The following is a 23,000-nucleotide window of genomic DNA, read 5'->3' on the forward strand; positions in this document are numbered from 1 at the left end:
TCAGAGCGACTGCCATAGTGCTGTGGTCCATCGCGCTCATCAAGGCAATCTCAGGTGACATCGCAAGGAAGCAAGCCTCAGAAATTACGTCGGCCGCACTTTGATGCCTCTAGTGGCAGGCCTTCTCAGTCACAGCAGCCGAGTTTTAGAGCGCTGTCACCTCGAACAATCTTCATGTTCCTGTGAATCAGATGTCGTTCAGTCAGAAAAGAAATGCTTTGAACCGTTTGTTTTCTAATTGTCATGTGAAAAAGTTTGAGTGTTTTTATAAGCTACGATTCGGCCGGATTTCACTGAACATTTCACTTTCAGATTCTGCATAACATTAAAAGCGTCAGGCAAAAGTGGTTAAATTCGACCTGCTGAAGTTTCCAGTTTGTAAACCATCAGTCCGGGATGATTATCAGATTTGATAACCACGTGACGTCACAACATGGCGACCATAATTGCTAATAATAAATATTTATTTATACAGCGCAAATTCAACATACGTTTTTAAATGCCGATTTACAGTACAAAATATCTAAAAACAAATAAATACAAAACTATGGGATAAGCTAAAAGTATAAAAAGCTAGTAATAGTTTTAAAATGTAAATACTAATTTAAAGATGCGATCCTAAAAAGATGAGTCTGGAGCTTTTTCTTGGAAGTATTAAGACTGTGCTCCACTCATATCTATTGGCAAGGAGTTCCAAAGACGAGGGGCAGCAGCAGCAAACGCACGGTCACCAAGAGTTGGCAAGGTTATTGTAGCTAATGATGTTAGTAGGGTTGTGTTCTTAGCTCGTAGTCCATATTTGGAGTTCTGTTGAGAGAGACTCCTAATATATTCTGCTGCTGCTCCATAAATAGCCTTATAGGCTATAAGGATTATCTTAAAGTTAATTCCATGCTTAAAATTTAACCAGTGAAGTTCCGTTAACAAGGGGCTAATGTGACAATATCTCGATGCTCTATACACCAGTCTTGCGGCAACATTTTGAACGCGTTGCATTTTAGATATAAGACAATTAGGTAATCCATACAATAGAGAATTACAATAGTGAGGCGGCTCGTCAAACCCATGTATTAAATTCTCCGTGATTCCTTAAGCTAAGAATTTTCTTATCCTGCTGATATTATGGAGGTAAAAGAAACCTGTTTTGCAAGTTTTTGTAACGTGCATACTCATTGTAAAGTTGCATCAAACCAGGCACCCAAGTTTCTGATTGCGTCTGTACTGGGGGATATACAAGATTCTCCTACAGCCAAGTTGTCAATATCCATCTTCTTTGACTGCGCTTGAGTGCCAATAAGAATGAACTCCGACTTATCGTCGTTGATCTTGAGCTTATCTTTGATCGCCCACTCCCGTAATCTTGTATACAAGCCTCCAATGCAGCAACAGCCGAATGTTGAGTGGCACGATCCCCCTGTCGAAAAGCCAGATACAGCTTCGTGTCGTCGGCATAGCAATGCACTGTGGGTATGGTTGAGTGACAATGTCGAACAATTGACTCGCGTAGCGCGAGATGGAAAACAATGATAGACGGATGCAGGAACCCTGCGGTAAACCAAAGTCGATGTCGAACTTGCCAGAAGTTGCACCGTCTATACAAACTGTTGAATCTGCCGACAGGTACGAACTCCAATGCAGTTCTATAAAATACAAACTTATCCTCAAGACGCCGAAGCAATACCGTGTGATCGATCATATCGAATGCAGAGCCCAAGTCAAGGAAGACCAATAACGATACATGTTATCTGTTCATATTAAGTAAGATGTCATTTTGAACACGAAGTGACGCCGTCTCGGTGCTGCCGATAAGCCGATTGTAGCGCAGGGAAAAGCCCGCATGCCATAACACGAGAAACTGCTTGTTGGGCAACTGCTTTCTCTGCAAGCTTTGACAAGAATTGGAGGTTACTTACAGGTCGATATTTCTTCTCATCAAGTTCCAGACCAGATTTTTTGAGCTTGGACTTGACCAGCGCCCCTTTCCACGCATCAGGGAAATGACCCTGTTCGAGGGAGAGATTTACACTGGACGATATAGCGGGTGACAGTTCATCCAAGCACTCCTTAACAACACTGGTAGGAAGAGGATTAATTACACATGAGCACAAGTATGGCTCTGTACAATGATAGTTTCTCGGCATAGACAAGTTTCTTCCCTTGTGAATATTTCCTAAATCTGCTGGCCCCCTAAAATCCTCAGACCTTTGCCCTGACAGCCTAACTTCATCCAAACTTTGGCAACTGGGGCGATTAGCAAATGAATGACACGTACACCGAGGCTATTTCCACAGACACACCCCTTAATCTTGTTACCTTATTCTGGACATGGCATTACTAACAGGGTATGTAAGCTGCAAATTTTCCCGTTCCATGACGAGTTATTGCGTCTACAAGTTGTAGGAAATGGTTGGGGTGAAATATATAAAAAGTATTTGCTAGTAGATGGTCAAATGAGAACTTTTTACAGATCAATAAAATTTATTGTTGTGTTCCGTGTTAATATGTTGCCACAACTCCACCTTCCATAAAAATCATTTATTGCAAACATGAGAGAATACCATCTAGAACTTTTCAATCTCATTATTGTGGCTAATAACAACATCAACTTTAAAACTAAAGAAAAAACTTGATCGATAATTTGAATTCATTTCTGTTATGTACAAATGAAATCCTAGTTTTTTTCCAAGGTTTCTACAAATATCTTCGTGGACAAATTTTAAGTCTCTCTTCATCATCAAGTTTTAATTATGATATTCTATTTCTAGGCTTGTCTTCCTTTAAGTCAAAATTTCGCAGCGCGAGAAACATGACAGAAAACTTTCGTTTTTCAGTAGCGAAGATCATGGACAGTTGGTTTGAAGACACTGACATTAAATGCAATTCCGGAGATATTATCAAATTAATAACAGAAAAAATCTCAAAGAGAAGTCCTGTATTTCCAGCCAGAGGACAGTTAAAAGTGATTCTTCTTATTAATTTCTACGCCTATCAAAGGAAGTTGAACGCTAAAGAAAAAACAATGGAGCAAGCGGTCATGCCTTGCAACTTCAAGAGAAGATATATGAGAAGCCCATACAATTCTGCGTATTGTTCTACGAAACCACAATTCTCATCGAATGGTGATGTCTTTACTCGAAGTCGCGTTTAGTTACCCTCTCCTTTAATTTTGGCTCATTTTCCCCAACCGAAATTATTAGTCACGCTTAAAAGAATATAATTGCAACTGATACGACATCAAATACTGCATGTGACTAAAAAGAGCTCCGCTTTTAGGCTTGACGAAATCTATATATTACGTGAATGGAACTGTATTTCAGTTTCATATTAATCACTTGGCGGAAATCCAGTTAAAGTTGTTTTGAAGCGAAATACATAACAGCCTAAAAATATCTGGTCTGTATCCAGACATATGAAACATAAGAAGTAGAGAAAGTTGATGCTGCCTCAAAAATAGGTCATTTACGTTGATCCTTCGAGCTTATTAAGCTCCAAATTCGCATGATATCTAAATTACCCTAATTTACGCTGGGAAAGGTTGAAGTATCAACTGAAAACGCCCTTCTCAAAGATTGAGTATTTAGTCAAAGTCCATCGTCTAGAATACACAACAGTTATAACATCGATTCTTGAAGGGCGCTCTGACCTCGCCTTCCAGTGATAAACGGAGAGAAGAAATGTAACCGCCTTTAATAACATTCTACTTCTTTCATTTAACACGGGTAGCTTACATAACGCTCAAAAGTGTGGCACGGAGAAGTTCGACTCTGTTTCAGGCGTTTGGTCAGAGTCGCACGAAGTTCAGGATTTACCGAAGCCATATAACAATTAATTGTGGTAAAATGCAAAAACATGTTTCTTATGAATTTGTTTGGCTCGGCCGCTTGAGTGGCTTTCGCATCAGAGTCGTGTAGCGCGGCAGAACTTGTCGAACTGACTGCCTGCTGAACATAATTAAAAGGTTCATTCTAGGAATAAAACACCTTTCAGTCGTCCATGCAAACTCTTACCTGCTTCTCCTGAAACTTCGCGCAAAATAGCGATTAGCCATAGAACTAAAGTTGCACGGAATAACTTCATCATCAAGGTTTAAGCGATTAGTGGTCACATGAGACATATTCATAAAGAGTCAAAAGATGACACCTGGGCGAGGCCGGAAGACCAGTATGCCCAAATATGATTACCATACAGATAAGGTCTGAAACAGTAACCACAGAACTGGGTGGAGCAGGCGATGTGCGCACTTTGGTTACGTTGCATCATAGACGTAAAAGGAAAGTAAGTCATTTGCATCCTGCGGCAGTCGTAAGCGTGTGAACGTCTTTTGTGGCAGCGAGAATAGCGTGAATACATGGAATGTAACAGAGATTCACTGTTTGTTGCCGATCATCCGAAAGCTAAAATGTCTTGACGGGCCTGCGCGACTCCAGACGTTCCTTCGTGACAAATTCATTCTAAGGAGGCACTTGACGAGTTTCAGAAAGAATCTAAATTGTAGTTTTGCTGAGATCTATTCCCATATGACAGCAGTTACACCCACAGCCGATGGTTGTATAAATATTAAAGTCAGAAATTTCGTTCCTAGACGAAAGATATTTAACTGGGAATCGGACCCTTGACGTACAAACACACTACAAACACCGAAAGACCTTCCAATGCACGAATTTTTATACGTTTTATCCATCAGGCGCAATAAAGAATTCGTAAAAGGAGAAGTGCTGCATCTCTTAGGAACGAATTCGTCCCGCTTTACATTTAATAAAAAGCGTACAGAGTTTCAAAATATGCATAAAGAGTGGAGGATACCCAGATGACAGTTTGGGAAATATATCTCGGGAGTTATTTCTACCGGTGAGAAAGATTAGATTGGGAGCACAAAGAAGAAAATAATTTTTTTTGCACAATCTCGTCCGGCTTTGCCTAACATAAAGAACTTACGAATAAGGAAATATCACCTTAAACTGATCGCACTAATGAGAATTATTACAAAGATCGGATATGACGCGCGCTATCATTGATTGAAAGAGCGTGCTCTAACAGGGTTTATAATAAAGTTCGGATATAACGCGCACTGTCATTGGTTGAAAGAGCGTGCTCTATGAGAGTATAGAGCATAGAGCTGAGCTAAAGCTGTTACGCTATCTGCCAAACTGTACTATGTTCGAGCTTTTCCGGGACTTCTTTTTAGCTTTTTTCCGATAATTGAAAGTGAAATTTCGGAACTGAAGCGAGCTGACTATGATCATGCTGAAGTCCATCGCGGCTCGCTCATCATGGCGATCTCCGGTCATCACAGCAAGCCTCAGAAACTACATCGGCCGCCCTTCGAGTGAAAAAATAGAGTTTGCTCTGATATCCTTTCCTATGCGTTGAGTGGAAAGTCACATCTGTCATTGCAGCCGAGTTTTGCGACGCTGTCATCCCGAGAGATCTTCATGTTCCGGTGAATTTGGCTGTCGTTCATTCAAAAAACACTCGCCCTGAACAGTTTGTTTTCTACCTTGTCATATGAAAAAATCTCGCGTGTTTTTATGAGCCATAATTCGGCTGAAGTTCACTGAACATTTCACTTCAAGATTCTGTATTAGAGCCTTAAAAACTTAAGCAAAAGTGTTAAATTCGACCTACCGAACTATTTTAGTTTGTAAACTATCGCAGAAGGTGAACTTTGATGGTTTGACACTTTTGACAGCTTTAGTCTTGTACAGCCAATCAGATTATTTGAACCATTCTAACAGGGATTCTGATTGGCTTATTGTAGCGTGCTTTATGAGAGTATAGAGCATGCTGACGACACTGTTGTTCGCTTTGGAAATAAAGTTTGTTTTGAAAATTGAAAGTAATGCTCGGGGAATTTAATGGATTCTTTATTATAAAACAAATAGAGAAGCCTTGGCTGTGCTCTGTTCTGTTATAAAGCACTTAGGAAGCGGCTAAAGCACTCAAGAAATGGGGAGAAACACTCGACTACGTCTCGTGTTTCTCCCTACATTTCTTGAGTGCTCTAGCCGCTTCCTAAGTGCTTTATAACAGAACAGAGCACAGCCAAGGCTTCTCTATTTGTTAAATAAAACATAGAACTGAGATGAAGCTGTCACGCCATTTGCCAAACTGTGCTACGGAACACGCGAGCCGTCAAGTACTGAGCAGCAGAAGAACCAAACAAAGGTTTGTAAACATATCGAGCGCCACACTTACGTTATTATAACGTGAGCAGAGAGAAAAATCCTCGAAGAGAAAACGAAATGGATAGTCCGAGTTTTGAAGGTTTTCATGATCGCTTAGATTGGTTACCGTTTAAATTACAAATAATAATAATAAACATAAAATACAGCTAACACTCCGATAGTATATATAGTTTCGTGTTCAAAAACGACACAGAACAAAACGGGAGTGATGAAAAATATAGCCAAACTGTCATAATTGTTAAAATTCCTAGTTATCATGACGGTGTCAGAGAGACTCAGCGATCATGCTGAAGTTCGTCGCGGTTAGCTGATTCTGGCGATCTCCGGTCATCAGAGTGAAGCAAGTCTCAGAAATTACAACGGCGGCCCTTCGAGTAAACAACTAAGAACTTGCTCTATTATCCTTTCCGATGCGTTGGGCAGAAGGCCACATCACAACAGCCGAGTTTTACGGCGCTTTTATCGCGAGCGCATTTATCGCGAGCAATCTCTATGTTCCAGTTTCTAATTGTCATGTGGAAAAAACTCGCGTCTTTCAATTCGGCCGGATTTCACTGAACATTTCACTTCGAGATTCTGTATTAAAAAACTGAAAGGACTAAAAAACACCGGGCATAAATGTTAATTTCCACCAGCCGAATCATTTTTTTCTGTTGGAAGGTGTTACAGATAGAATCTTGCCTATTCCATCTAAAAACCACGTTTTCCATTGGAATCTATTGGTGTGCATTGGACTTGTATGGAGTCATGTACGATGTCGCCTTGCACTATATAGAGTATTCATAGATCAAGTGAGTCCTTTCATTGCTCTACTTCAACCGTCCTTTATTCAATAGTATATTTACCATACAATCACCTAAAAATGGTAACGCTATGTAACGCAATAATAATAGGCCTTTAGTGGCCCTAACCGGTCTCAAACACTAGCGCTAATAAAAACACGTATAAAAACATCAATACCGTTGGAAAGCGTTTTTATCAGGGCTGTTAAATTAGGTTAAAATGGCCATCCAAATATTTGAGAGGCTTCAAATTATGACGTAAAGCAAATTAGATCTTAGAAAAACCGGTCTCAAATTCCATACCAAACAACGTTGCGTTTGTCCTTGAATTCCAACTGAGCAGCGACAAATACGAGCAAAACATACTTCTTCCGATTCTGTGTGAGTCAAATTACGATAAAGTATGGTTAAAGGAAAAAGATATAGCCTAACTTTGAAGGATTGTTTTGTCAAAATCTGCCGCTTTCTGCCTTTTCACTTTCTGATCACGCTTCCACAATGAAACGTAATCAGGGTGCGCACACTGCCTGGGCTGAAATGCCAAGTAAGGGGAGGGTAAAAGCTCATAGGTGTGGTGTACACATGACCCACTCCTTATTTGTGACACTTCAAACGTGCCAACGATCTTTGTGCGGTTCATTAATATCTGCGGCCTTGGTTGGGCTGTACAAACGAGAGAAAAAAACGGTAGTCATCTTACAATAGGTGTTCCTCCCATGGCACGTTTTAACATGTACTACAGGGCTCTAGATTTTCTATACACAGTCGAAAGGGGCAGGGAAAAAAATCCCTATTGTTGAGTTCCTCTTGCTTCAAAGCAGAAAGTTCGCTCATCCCTGATTCGGTCAGTTTGAAAATAGGACTTTCAAAAAAAAAAACCTCATTGTAGTTATAACTTCAGCTGAAACTCTCTGATAAATTCCCCGAAAACTGATGTAAAAGAGAGAATATGACGTATTCCTGATGTTCCGAGACTTCGCATAAGAAAAAATGACCGCTATCTTATAGTTGGTGTTCCTCATCGGCTTCATCTTGATGTTCATGGAAACTATATTCCAATGCAGTTGCATTTTTCTATACGCAATCTTAAGCGGCCGGTGACGATCAGTGTTATCTTGGCCAGTTCTTCTTGCCACGAACTAGAGTACCCATTCAAAGCGGAAATGGGTTCCCTAACAGTGGATGCCGCTCAAGACTTCAACGCCCCATCGTGGTCACCAACGGAAAATATAATTATTGATTTTTTCGTTGCTGTACAACACAATAAAATTTATCAACCTGACATAAAAAATTTGAGCGAAAAACAATTGTTTAAGAGGCTGTCTCTCTTATTTCCACCCGGTCAATTTTGCGTCAAAAATAATTTTGCCTGAAACTCTGTTAACAGAAAGACTTTACCTAGGAAAGAACTTAATTAGATTTGGTTTGATTCGAAATAATTTTCTGACTGCATTACGGGCCATAATTATTTCCCAGTCCGTAGGGACCGTCGCAACGTCTCGAAAATTGAAAAATAGGCATATTTTGTAACGTTGTAAAATATTTGATTCGCATAGTTAAGCCACAGAATTTATATCTGATTGCTTGAAAAACCTTTCTAGTTTTCCATGAAAGTTAGAATTTGCCCTCTCAACATATTTGAAAAGGCAAATTTTAGCATATTCTGACCACTAGAAATCGCCATCGGCCAATGGCCGTAAATAACCTTGATTTAGACGCTAAGTTTTGGGATTTGGGACCTGGTTGACGATTCTATCCTACACAGCCGTTAAGTTTAGACCTTTATAGGCAAAAATATGCAAAAACCCCTGTACGTTTTCGATTTTTCAAAAGTTATGACCGTTTGAATCAGCACATGTACGAGCATTCGCGATTTTTTCGCCTACACCAAAATCGAACCACTGGAGCAGATTTCGTCATAAATACAGCTTACCCGCTTTGCAGCCCGGCTTCATGGCTCACTTCAGAATTTTTCTAATAACCAAATTGGTGAAATCCATGATAACTTCAACAAATAGCTAGGTATTGCCTTCGAAAAGTAGGCGGCATCCATCGTGATTCGTGGTATCAAAACAAATGCCGGAATTGGCCACATTTCGCGGTGAATCACCCATTTTACATCGCTGCAGAGCTGAATTTTTTCCAAAATCAGAATATAAACTCTCCATGTCTGGAAGCTGAGGGAGAAATGAAGGTTTTAGGCTTCTGAAGAGAAGAAATAATCGCTTAATTTAGATCCAGTTCGATGTTATACTGTTCTCACAAAGGTCCGCACAAAAGAGAAGACCGCTGATAGCTTGTGCCGTACGTTGTGCTATATGGTTTTGTTTTGCATCCCAAGTAATATTTGGGCAGAAAAATTTTGGATGAAAAGAATAAATGCTTTTACCTGGAGTTTGATATCATATAATTAATAAATCAATTTCAAATATCCTGAGCTTGCTTCTCTCGGTTCCGCGTCGATTGTGTCCACAGAACAGCAACCTGTCAATAGCCGGAGAAATCGGCTACCAACGTGTTAAAAACTTGACACATGCTTCGTATGAACAGATGTTATAAGTGTTGCTTTTGGTAAATTTTCAATCGATTTTATCAAAACATTTCACTGAGTACTAGATATTATAATATATTACACTTTAACAACGCCGTCAGAACTTGATATCGGAAGTAAAGGTAGTTTGTATCTGTAGAGCATATTCTACACTTTCAGCCACCGTATAAGACATTGTTTACATAAGTCTACTGAGAAACACACTGACAATCACTAATCACGTCCAACAGTTTGTCTATGAGGATCTGTTTTTTGTCTCTCAATTTTACAGGGATCTCAAAATGACTACAGATGGCTCTCAACAAAACCACATTGAATTTCTGAAGTGTGTTATTGTGGTAACGTTCACAGAGGTCCTACGTATCGTAGCAGATTGGATGTGAGACTTTGATCTCTTTGTAAACTTTTTCTACCAGATCTTATCTCTGGGAATTTTCCTGGACGCATTGGATATCTTCCTCCTCATCCAGTGATGTCCCGATCACACCCTGATCTTTTTGCCGCATTGCTGCTAGCCGGGAGAAAAAGCTCTGAACTTGGCTCTTTGTCAGCCACTGTTCTCTAGTGAACAAACGTGCATTTGATTCATTTTTCGCATTTCGCATGTCCACTGCAACTTGGGCGGGGTCGGCCTTTCGCCCAGTTCTTTCGCCAAGTGTAAAACGTGCCGTTAGGTATTCTTTTACCTTCTCTGAAAATCTAACGCTGCCCCTTGGTTTGCTTACGGCCCATCCTGTTCGTAAAGACGAGTGGGGCGAAGTATCCACGGGAGAAGTGAGTGGTGTACTAGAATCTAACGAACAGCTCGAACACTCGATACCATCATACTGGCTTTTACCTGCTGACTGTATGCTTTCCAACGTCCAGGTGCAGCTCCAGCTGCAAAAAGGTTTCGAACACTTCAACACATCCAAACACAGAGCATTCAAACAATGGCGTTGTACTCTCTGTTTCCTTGCTACCCTTTGAACGACGCTTGACCACACGTTTTTCAGGAGGATCATAAAACCCTTGAGATTCTATGGTTTGAAGGGACGTTTGACCTTGGTGCTTGATATAAATTACGTCATATGGAATGTACTTCCCTTTACCGATGCCATAACATTTCCAAACTCTCAGACCGATATCTCCATATTCGAAGTTGTGGAAGTTACTAAAATGCTCAATCTTATTTATACAGAGAGTGTTCTTTGATTCGTCTACTATTCTTACTGCAGCTGTTGTTCCCTTCACTGGGTGATTCGTCAATGCGTATCCTCTGTCCAATGAAAGCTTTAACAACCTCGCTGAAGACTCGCTACAGACTGAAGCCTCTCTGGTTTCGAAAAAGCAGTTGCATGCCATACTACACTTGCAGGCCTTCCAAAAACAATAAAGGGTCAGCGGGTTCACCCGCAATGATTCATGCGGACCTCTGTTATGCGCGATAGTGCAATCGTTCAGCTTTAAATTCCAAAACGCCAAACTTCGACACATAGATTTAAAAGTGGAGTTCTATGACTGATTCTTGAAGAGAATGCAGCTGCAATCCAAAGTTTCAACGGGACATTAAGCACGAAACATGGCTTTAGTTTTCGAGTTTAGTTCGCAACAACGAGTCAAAGAAGAGTATCGACAGATGCCGACCACTGAATTTTGGAGGTATTTGCTGGAGTTATCATAAAGTCCAGTTCACTAGTTTGGGAAGCGAGGAATATCTGAAATTTCACATAAACCCATGATTTCTCCGGCTATTGACAGGTTGCTGTTCTGTGGACACAATCGACGCGGAACCGAGAGAAGCAAGCTCAGGATATTTGAAATTGATTTATTAATTATATGATATCAAACTCCAGGTAAAAGCATTTATTCTTTTCATCCAAAATTTTTCTGCCCAAATATTACTTGGGATGCAAAACAAAACCATATAGCACAACGTACGGCACAAGCTATCAGCGGTCTTCTCTTTTGTGCGGACCTTTGTGAGAACAGTATAACATCGAACTGGATCTAAATTTAAGCGATTATTTCTTCTCTTCAGAAGCCTAAAACCTTCATTTCTCCCTCAGCTTCCAGACATGGAGAGTTTATATTCTGATTTTGGAAAAAATTCAGCTCTGCAGCGATGTAAAATGGGTGATTCACCGCGAAATGTGGCCAATTCCGGCATTTGTTTTGATACCACGAATCACGATGGATGCCGCCTACTTTTCGAAGGCAATACCTAGCTATTTGTTGAAGTTATCATGGATTTCACCAATTTGGTTATTAGAAAAATTCTGAAGTGAGCCATGAAGCCGGGCTGCAAAGCGGGTAAGCTGTATTTATGACGAAATCTGCTCCAGTGGTTCGATTTTGGTGTAGGCGAAAAAATCGCGAATGCTCGTACATGTGCTGATTCAAACGGTCATAACTTTTGAAAAATCGAAAACGTACAGGGGTTTTGCATATTTTTGCCTATAAAGGTCTACACTTAACGGCTGTGTAGGATAGAATCGTCAACCAGGTCCCAAATCCCAAAACTTAGCGTCTAAATCAAGGTTATTTACGGCCATCGGCCGATGGCGATTTCTAGTGGTCAGAATATGCTAAAATTTGCCTTTTCAAATATGTTGAGAGGGCAAATTCTAACTTTCATGGAAAACTAGAAAGGTTTTTCAAGCAATCTGATATAAATTCTGTGGCTTAACTATGCGAATCAAATATTTTACAACGTTACAAAATATGCCTATTTTTCAATTTTCGAGACGTTGCGACGGTCCCTACGGACTGGGAAATAATTATGGCCCGTAATGCAGTCAGAAAATTATTTCGAATCAAACCAAATCTAATTTAGTTCTTTCCTAGGTAAAGTCTTTCTGTTAACAGAGTTTCAGGCAAAATTATTTTTGACGCAAAATTGACCGGGTGGAAATAAGAGAGACAGCCTCTTAAATAACAAAAGAAAAAGACTTTGTCCAATCATTAGTTAATTAACAATCCTTTGCTTTAGAGTGCAATTCACAGAACAGCCGTCAAATAAATGTCATAAAAACACTATTATTCTCATAAATTCCTCAACAATTTTACACTGTACACAAAAATGAATATTTAGTCTGAAACATTTTAATGTTTCAGACTAAATTAAAATTAAAATTTTAATTTATATCACTTGTAAAAATATTTAAAAAATCGTGTGTCTTTTCAAGACAAAAATACTAAAAGATACACGTGAAACTAAAGGAAAGTTATACTGTTCCTCCCTTCGCTGTTAGACAGCTTGTTTTGTATTAACAAAGGATGAAAGGTTAACTTCAAATACACAGAGAAAATAGCATACGATCTCCTTGGGCTGCAAGACTTATCACTCCATCCTTTTCTCCATAACAATGCATACGCTTACACAGCAAGATCGTCAACATTAACGTAGAGTCGATCGTCGTAATTGCTTAAGTTTATCAGCCCCTGCAGAAAAAAAGGGTTGACTGACTTTTTGTCCTTCGTAAAGAGCGTGTTGATGATGAAAATATACTTGGAAATAACCAAAATAAAATAGACATGCAACACTCGAACAACTCGTAGTCACACAATTATCACATGCATTTGACAGTGGTAGATTCTAAATTTCGATATCAGAAAAGAATAAAGAAAAAGCTAAGGAATATTTTAGTGTACCTCTCTAGAGACTAAACGAAAGGTTCGAAGCACTACAGTGGTACTAACTCAATACAACTTTGCATTTACTTTGGGTTTTCATTCTATGAACAAAACATACTCCCCTTCCGTGTTTTGTGAACAAGCTTTGGAACTTGTGCAAGGACACTGGGTGGAATCCTATTATATCATTGTTACCTCATATTTAGGTAAAGTAGCTTCAAAACTTCCATAATTTTCATAATAAACTATAATACCCAAAATCTGCTACCCTGAAGTAGACGATATTCTGCGTTTGTAATTTACCCTGCGTAAGCCAAATTGAACTTAAAACGATCAAAATTAGCTCTACAAATCTACCTTGTGCTGGTTTTCCATTTCTTTGAGTTCTTCCCTCAGATTTTCAAAAGATGGTCTCAAGTTAGGGTCGTCGTTCCAACAGTTTGTCATTATGTCATACCTAAAACACAAAGACGTCAAGGACATATCAGTATACGTTCTTACTGCCCTCAGTTAGGATGTTGTTAGGCACAAAATGTTGCAATATACAGTAGGAAAGTTTATTCCTTTCTTTATTGAACACAAGAGACAAACTCGTGATCATTGACTCATTCCAATATTTCCCCTAAGTAAGCTCATTCAGAAAGAAAAACAGGTTTAATTTTGAGCTGCATGCGCAACTGTCACGAGAAGAACTTAAATGTTACCGCTATATAAGAACGTACAAAGAAAATAACAATAACAACACAATCTTTTCATACAACTTCTCATCCACATGTTGTGGTTTAGGCATTCTGTATCCCTCCTCTAGCAACTTTGCCATTTTTTTTCCATCTTTCCCTGGATACGGTGAACCACCTAAAATAAAGCGGGTACTCTCAATACACTTCAAGGGCCTGACACTTGTAAATATATTTCTACAATATAATTCCTCCACCGTTGTTCCTTGTTTATTTGTTTGTTTGTTTGTTTGTTTTCGAATAAGTTCAGCGACTGAGGCAATCTAAGGTGGCCTGGCAGGTACAAAACACAAAGGCAAAACTGAATTCCTCAGAGAATGGTACACCATGCTTACTTCATGACCACGTATCAACACAAATGCCACTTTTGTTGACACGTTGACGCTAAACTTAATAGTCTGGTTATTAATCTCGCCACCTACCAATCGTGAAGATCTCATAGAGGAGAACTCCGTAGCTCCATCTGTAAAACAGACGAGATGCATTAAAGGAAATAAACGTTCTGGTCTATACTGTTAAAAAAGGTAAATTAAACATCTTCGGCAAAACATCGTGGGAAGCACACTAGACTTGTAATAGGAGCGGGACCTGGGCCGTTACTTATAACTCAAAGCCAGAAAGGGTATTACCACCCCTTCTAAATAGGATGCCTCCACATCTCCACATCAATTTTAAAAAAATACAATGCATAACATACATTAGACATCCAATCACTTTACCCAATTTCCTTATGGACTTTATGAAGCCCTTGTACTCACACATCACTCTTTGTAGAATATTTTCCGTACAGCAATGCCTCAATGGCAGTCCATTTAACAGGAAGACGTCCCTAAATTAAAAACCATAGAATTGGTCGGCAAAACTGAGGAAAAGATCATGATCAAGGATAAGTACAACTTCACCCACAGCAGACTGTTCAGAGATCTCTAGCAAAGAGAACAAATTCGGTACCTTAGACTTCCGTTGATAAATGCTCTCCTCTTTGACGTCTCTGGCCATACCAAAGTCTGTTACTTTGCACGTTTCTCCTTTTCCAACCAACACATTACGAGCTGCAAGGTCTCGATGGATAATCTACGACAATTTAAAAAAAATCATTAATGTCAATGAATTGAGGGGTCCAGAATAATTGAACGAAAATAATGAAAAGTTATGACTTATGTCATATTTCAGCAACATATGCCAAAGTAACAGTTCAGTAACTAGAGATAGCGTTCCTACTTACTGGTATCGATGACAAATACGACATTCCATCGGCAACTTGCCACGCAAACTTCATCAGCTGCTTTGACGTCAGATTACTTTGGGGTTTGATATCCGGGTCTTCGAAGTAAGTGTCATTTAATCCACGGCTCTTTCTGAGGTATCCCAGTAGATCTCCATAGGGTACGTATTCAATCAACACCATCAATGGCCCTGTAAAGCATGGTAAACGTGAAAATGTGCTTATATTAGGCAGTAGATCTGCTCTTTGTTTTGGCTGCTTGGGCGATTAAAGTACACTTTTCCATATTTACCAGATTTCGTGACACATCCCAGAAGTTTAATAACATGAGGATGAGCATCGAGTTCCTTCATCAATCGAAGTTCGGACAACAAGTCCTTCCTGTCCGACTCAGAAGCGTGATCTGCAAGATGATCACCCAACAGCTGTTACCTTTAAAAACAATATCAGTAACTGGACCTCAGAAAATATCAGTTGATATTCTCTGACTTGCTGAATCAAAATAAGTGGCACATTTCCTTCCGAACTTTGAGCTCCGTGTTGTTTAGTGATTGAACATCCTATCTAAAATCACAAGGTTATGAAATGATAATAGTCATGAAATATCTTTTACAAGTTTATCTTTGGAGCTCGTGTGTAAAGCTCAAAAATACGGACTGAATTGGGTCTGTAATACTCTGCAAGTAAGTATAAATTTCTATAAGTTTCAAACATTATTCTCAGTCGACAAATACAATGACAAAACCCTTCACTCCACTGCTATACCAGTATGACCATGCTTTAATGAAATTGATTTTAATTAGCTTAAGATTTGTACAAAACAATTGCTGAGCGGCATACGCTTAGCAGAGACATTTTTTCCTTTTCCCGCTGAGGTTTAATGTTGAAAGGGACCACCCTTATGTTAATTTGAATTCGGAAAAACAGTATTTGAGAATTGCTACTTTTGAAAAGGTGGGAGGGAGGAGTGTCGATTGTTGGCGAGAATTTAATTCTCTGCAAATAAACGTCTCTGTCGTTATGTTCTTGCAGGAAAAGATATAGTTCTGATAAATTTGTAAGAAAATTGTACGGCTTCAGATATCAGAGGGCGCTGCACCAGCAAGTTTCATGCTGAGGCCACGTAAGAAGCTTGTCGTGTCATGTCTCGATTACGCAGGTCTGGTCAACTCATTCATGGTCTATAAATGACTGTAAATATATGCAAATCACACAAGGGAACTACGTTTGAGGAAACGATCTGGATATGGAATCGATCCTCGTAGTTATGAACACTGCTTAAGTAGAAGAGAAAATAAGGCCCGTACAGGCCTGAACTTTTTTCAGGCGTTATTTTCACTACCACTTTAATAGTGTTCATAACTGCGAGGATCACGTCCATATCTATTCATGGTCTGTTTGATAGCTGGTTTTAAATTGTCTCACGATCTTGATCAACTAACTGAGGTACGTTTAGTTGACCGCTGATTGTACTACTGCTAAATGAACCTTACTCTCCCCATTAAGGAAGGGGTGGGGGGAGGGGAGATTAGGTTTGCCTTGCTACCTTCAGGATTGAGAAGAAGGCTGAATCTTTTGACGCTACCTGCCTAATGCTGAGTCTTTCCATGGGAGTGTTGCCGTTGGAATTTCACTGAAACACATACTATTATTTGAAGTATTTGATACCTTTCAACATCTTAACAGCCACAAGTGTCTTTGTAGGTTTCCCCTGGAGGCCCATGACTGTTGCCTTGGCAACCTGACCAAAAGCCCCTTTACCAACGACCTTTTCTAGAGTCACATGCTCTGTAGGAATCTCCCAACAGCGTGGTGATGAGTATATAGAGGTGTATTCAGTGACGGACTGGCTCGGTTGTGGACAGTTCGCCGGTGACCGATTCCTCTCATCCAATGCCATATACTGATGGCTTTGAGAAGCTTCCGCCATCTCAAGTTCAGTCTTTTGAGTTTAAAATAATAAAAGGAATCATTAACTAGGGCTACAGCGGAACGTTTTTCAAATCTACCTTCTTTTTCATTCCGTGGTTCATGTCAAAGTTTTCTTGCGAATGTGTTGCATAATATCATCATTATAATTATATAAAAGTAGAAAAATAAAATGTGCTGGCTCGTATTAAATTTTAAATTTTCTTCAGCTGTCTCCTGTAGGAATTTCATGACCACTTATGACACTATCTTCCATTCTTTGGGAGTTACTACTGGAAGTGCGATAATAAAAAATTAAAAAATAATAATATAAAGGTGCTGGCTCGTATTAAACTTTCAATTTTGTTCTTCTGTTTCCTACAGATTACACTGATGATCGTTCTGATTTGTGGTGGTCGTCTCTGTGCCCATCGGCAGAGGTAGGAAAATCCGGACTGCGCTAGGAACCAATCAGATTGAAGGATTCGTTACCGTACCCTCTTGACAAAAAAATGATATACTGTATTATACCACAATAAGGTTAAGAGTTAAATCTTAAAGCGACTTACAAAAACATTCTCTATTTCCTCAATTGTATCTCTGTTTGTCCTAAAAGTAAAAAAGAAAATCACGTTTTCGGTCGCATCCGAATTCAATCGGAAGAAGGACGTTGACGATTTGTTCAGCTAGGAAAGCAACATTTAGGCACTCTATAAGTATTAGTCTTGAAAGGATTAGTGACAACATGTCACATTTTGCGCTGCTACACTGACTCAAAAAAGGTTTCATAAAGATTAGGAACCAGGCATCTGTGCCTTTCATTGAGTGGACTAGCCCTAAGGAAAGATAATTATCTCTGAATAGTCCATTCTCAAAAGGTCTCATGAGTAGTCTTAACGACATTACGTTACGGATGCTCTGGGAAATTGACTTTAGATGAAGCTCCTGCTCTAGGCGTAACTATCATAATCCATGCTTGAAATTAACAGTTGTATACAGTTTACAATTGGTATCAAAAACAAAACATGAAATTGGGCAATACTTTATCGTTCTAAAAATCTCACCTCTCTCTTCTTCTTGTTTCTAGAACGATAAAAAAGAAAAAAGTATGAAAAATATGAAAAACGTATAGTGAGAAGATAGCAAAGAAAAACCAGCTCGAAAAGTGTGTTAAGAGAAAGTAAGAAATAATTCAAAGGCAATGCAGAATGTTGCAATGCAGACATTTATTTCATTCTACACATGGTCAGTTTCAGTAGAAAGTGGTCCCCAGGTCTAGGGTTATAATTGTAATCATAGAATTATAGAACCCGATCAAACGAGAACATATAATCACGGTCGTGAATTTTTGGATATGTGTATATTTCATAAAGGCAACAGATTATAGAGGAGATTTGCCGTGTTCACCCAGCCTCACCTAAACACTCAGAGGCTTCAGTGATACTCTGGTCGGCATGCCACGTAACTGTTTCTGATTCTCAAACTACATTTTATGGCATTTGCGGGCGTTGCGCGTTATTTCGCAATATTAGGTAATCTGGCCTACACAGACTTAAACCTTGACACTGAAAATTGATATGGACACTTTCTCGTACTCCATTTTTGTTCAGTGTTATTTGCAGTGGATTTGAGTTGTATTTTCTTCAATTTTCTTTCATCGCACATTTGCCACCTTTGTTTCAGGGAATCTTAGAAGTTTAGAGAGTATTCATTTTCAATTAAAAAGTTTCATTATATCTTTTATAATATAACGGTGTTGGACAGTAATATCTTTTTTTTAAAGGGACTTATTAGAACTGTTTCGAAATCCAGTAACATACCTTATTTTTAAAAAAGGCTATAAAAAACATAAACTGTTTTCAGTTGCTTGATACCACGCGACTTTTCTTGGGGGCTAGAGTTGGCATTAATACTACTCTTACCATTTGAGTTCTTTCTCCACTTCCATACGAAAAAGACAAATATCCCAGCAGCAACAGCCAGCGCGGCAATTGATCCAACCACTGCACCAACAGTGATCCCTGTGGCACCTTGAATACAAGAGTTGAACAACGTATGACATATATGCCTCCTCAAACTAAATTATGGCAATCCTCCGCTTAACCGTTTTAGTCATGATGCCTTTTTCTACACATAACTTTTTATTTAATTCGTGACAAATTACTTAAAAGAAGGGGTTTAACTAAGTGTGAGAACCAAATTACAGGTATTTTTTTCCACCCATACCCTAACCTTACTTACTCTTTAAGATGTTTTAAAAGCAATTTGAATAACGAACCAACCAAACAAATGAAAGTTCTTTGTTATAAACTGCACTACAGCTGTTAACTACTTGATAAAAGTTTTTTTCTTTACTCTTCAAGGCTTATTTCTAGGATTCATGCAGTCTGTATGCAGTTTATAAGTTTACACGCAGGCACTTTCACGATCATTTCTCTAGCATAACTGTGCTGTATGTGTTGTGAGAATTTTAAGTAAAGTAATATACGTTGGATTTTGAGTCCAAATGTTTGCTCTCTTATCTAGTTGGTAACGATTGTGTTAAAAAATTTCTTACATTCTGCCGAAATTAGAGCATCGGGCAAAATGCCTATTGTTCTCGCGACATTTACTTCCAGTAGCGAAAAAAAAATTAGATATTTGTAATATTAGCGGAGAAGCGTACACCGTTCGATTTTTATTGAATGAGATCTTGCACCCTTCCTCCCATAGGGAATACTGCTTCAGCCCATTAACTTCTCAGATCGAAGTTAAGAAACAAAGGCCTCGCAAGTTATTGTTTGAGCTTTTTATCATGCTCTACCCAAGGGCATATCCCTTTCCCACCCTGCAGCCCTTAGCTCTTGTGGTGTTATACAGAATGTAACGGTATAATCTAACCGACAGAAAAACACTCAATCCCACAAACTTAACTACTTTATTAAACAGCGAATAATGTTCTTAACAAGGAGCGACTCCTAGAAGCAGTACAATATTTATCGTAAATAAACTTAATTAAGCCCGCCACAGTCTATACCCTAGATCACCACTGACACAATCTCACTGCTGTCGCCAAAGTTCCTTGAAATGAGCAATTTTCCCTAGTAACTCTCTCTCGGTAGAGCTTTCAAAACAGTCGTCGCTCCGACAACAACAATTACTCCTACTACTACATAAGTGAGTCTTTATATATATTCATAAAGTGTTCTGGAACATTCTTGAAGCTTACATAACCTTTTGAATAGTATTACATAGTAAATGCGTGACTTGATAAAATATTCTGGAAAGTTCTATGGTATGCAAATCAGTATGACTAAGCAGTCTGGAGAAATCAAGAAGTATATATTTACAATAATTACTCATAACAAGAATGATCTAAGATGTATATGTATGATGTTTTAAAAGATCAATACAACCAAGTACATCAACATGGATACCATAAACAAGAAGAATGTTCCAAATAGATGCTGAACATACTTGTGCAGTGTGCATAATGTGTGTGTGTGTGTGTGTTCCGCTTGAAAGTGATTAAATCTCATTCCATGATTAACCACTCCAATTGAAGCATATCATGGACTAAGATTTCTGCTACCAATGAACTGTGATGTTTGTATCGAAGGATTAAAACTTACTGCCAGGTGACGTTATTGTTCCTGCTTCAGTAGTTCCAGTTTCCAAGTCAATTTGCAATCTTGTCCTTTTTATAGCACTCATAGTGAAGTCTCCAAACTTCCCATCTCTGGAAGCATTACGAAGTACTATTATAACATCTTGCTCTTTTACTTTGGAATCGATTATGAGTGCAAGGTAAAAAGTTGCACTTTCACACCTTGATTAAGACAAAAAACGAGGGTCATTACAAGGCGAAGTGCCTTAGAAACCGGAAAATTATAATTCATTTGCTGATCCAGGCAATTTACAAACCTGATGTTACTTTTCAACTGCACACTTTTGAAACCTGCAAATCTCCAAGCAAAAGCGTCTTCCATCTAAAGAAGGAACAGAAAAGTGAAACTGAATAGGAGTTCGAGGAGTTCATCCAGCACCTTAAACACCAACACACAATCAGATAAACATATGAATGTTCACCGACATTGAGAATATCACTAATTTGTCATGAAAAACCTCTTTTATAAACGTTCATGGCATGCCCATGCAAGCGCTGAACAGGCTCATCTGGAATTTTTTAGTTCATTAAAATAGGTCTCTATTTCTTTTGATAGCCGGCCATTATCGCACGACAGCCAAAACTAAAATTTTAACTGTATGCAACGGCAGAAATAGAAGAAAGAAATAAAGATATAAATAGAAATATTGCTCTAAACAAAATGGTTACCACTTCCTTGAGTCTCGTCAGTAATGAGGATATGTCGTATTTCCCATCAGTACAACCTTCACTGGTGATGACCATGGTTATGTTAATCAGTACTTTTACCATGACTGTACATGTGAATAAAAAGACACTGCAATTAGACACAAATGAACGTAGACTTGTTGATATTTTGTGACTTCATTGCATATCATGATTAACATTTCATTTCCCGCACTAAAGTAAATACCATTATCTAGAATGTAAACAGGGACTAAGAGCCGACCGCTTTCACTGAGGAGTTAAAAATGTAGCAATCAGGTTATCCAAGAAAATTTTCAATTGAATATGCTCTTAATATGTTGAAAATGGCATCAAAAAGGACTGTATTTTTTAAAGTTTCAAGGGGAAGCATGCCCTTTCACCTCTATAGGAGCTTCTACAAGAATAATTTGGGCATGATTTTCTATCAAGAGAGGTTCTTAACTACACTAGTCTAGTTTCTTGCTGACATTTACACGCATGATACATGTAGGTTACTTTATCACAATAACATCATGGAGCGGTTATTTTTGGGCAATGTCGGCGATGAAGTCGCAAAAAACGGCAGAAGAGAGTCATAAAAAACCCTCGTGGGTTTATTGTGCTACAAACACAGATGGCTTTCTCTCTCGGCTCTGGAAATAGATGAGTTATTCTTGCTTCTTATCAAAACAAAATATTTTTACCCGATACAATAAATCATTTATTGACCAACCTCGTTCGATCATGATGGCTGGATATTACCCTTGACCGAACCGTTGGTCAATATTCCCTCTTTGGGAGCTGTTGCGCAAAGCGATTAATTGCCACATGCCATGCGACACACCTTTGTCTATTCTTTATCGGTTATAGTACCTGGTTTAGTTTTGTTAGTGCTTTCGTAGCATGAACAGTGTTTTGTCAAGTGGTGTTGTTTTTCTCGCCTACCCACCCGTTTCTTGTTAAGGCCTTTCAGGTGAGGTGGCAGAGAGATTTCGCTTCCTCGTTTGCTCCAATTTTATTATTCTAGGAAATAGACTTCTCTCATAGCCAAAACAGACTATGCTGTTGTTGTGTTGGTGGTGGGAGGAATTACGCATATATCCTGATCGATGTTTTTTAAGCATTAAGTAGAACGTAACACCGGAGAGCCTTTTGTTCCTTTGAACAATTTGAATTTTCATAGACAAAATCGAAATGATCCTCTTTAGGCCTTAGGACTCTTATTAATTGATAATGATTAGGAAAAGACCAAACACTAATATATATATATATATATATATATATATGTATACCTTCACAATCTGCCATATTAGATGATCTGCTGTAACCTTCTTTACACGTGCAACCAGTTCTGCCAGTATCAGATGCTGAATTTGCAGGACAAGGCACGCATATTGCATTACTAACAGAATCCTTATAGAAGCCTCTCTGACACTCTAAAATGAAACAATGTGAAATTTCATCCACATGCCTTTCCTTCACAACCAAGAGAATATCAACTGATATTTTCCTTTTTAGAAAAAATTAAAGTAATGACCCTCTAACTTGCTTTACAAGGCAAAAAATTCCTTCCATGCACATGACTATTGTCATTGACAGAATCTGAGACACATTTTGATAACCTTGGCACTAGTCATCACCGGAGGCTTGGTTACCCAGAAAACTCTTTTTGTCTTTACACATGT

General features: G+C 38.8%; 1 protein-coding gene across 2 annotated transcripts; it reads right to left on the minus strand.

The window, feature by feature from the left end:
* On the minus strand, positions 1-22,741 carry LOC136278867 (proto-oncogene tyrosine-protein kinase receptor Ret-like). 2 transcript variants are annotated; one of them, XM_066162021.1, is made up of 16 exons: positions 22,608-22,741; positions 21,319-21,422; positions 20,907-20,971; positions 20,615-20,811; positions 18,926-19,033; positions 18,068-18,086; positions 17,573-17,612; positions 16,764-17,037; positions 15,388-15,498; positions 15,096-15,286; positions 14,822-14,944; positions 14,629-14,699; positions 14,293-14,333; positions 13,892-13,988; positions 13,491-13,590; positions 1-180 (listed from the first exon to the last, which is right to left on the minus strand). In XM_066162021.1, exons 1-16 carry the CDS (start codon positions 22,621-22,623, stop codon positions 157-159), a joined length of 1,581 nt encoding a protein of 526 aa, XP_066018118.1. In that variant the 5' UTR covers positions 22,624-22,741; the 3' UTR covers positions 1-156. The 2 variants fall into 2 exon arrangements, with proteins under 2 accessions (XP_066018118.1, XP_066018117.1); XM_066162020.1 differs by lacking the exon at positions 1-180 and adding an exon at positions 12,551-12,941.
* Positions 22,742-23,000: the final 259 nt, after the last annotated feature.

This window comes from Pocillopora verrucosa, unplaced genomic scaffold (genome assembly GCF_036669915.1).
Source record: "Pocillopora verrucosa isolate sample1 unplaced genomic scaffold, ASM3666991v2 scaffold_97, whole genome shotgun sequence".
In the NCBI taxonomy this organism is placed as follows: domain Eukaryota; kingdom Metazoa; phylum Cnidaria; class Anthozoa; order Scleractinia; family Pocilloporidae; genus Pocillopora; species Pocillopora verrucosa.

Bases quoted from the DNA above. Each gene is read 5' to 3' on its own strand.
- LOC136278867 (XM_066162020.1), bottom strand. The intron at 17,038-17,572 runs GTAAGTCGCTTT...TAAACTCAAAAG, and splicing joins AGGAAATAGAGAATGTTTTT to ACTGAACTTGAGATGGCGGA. The intron at 14,700-14,821 runs GTACCGAATTTG...TTTTTAATTTAG, and splicing joins TTTATCAACGGAAGTCTAAG to GGACGTCTTCCTGTTAAATG.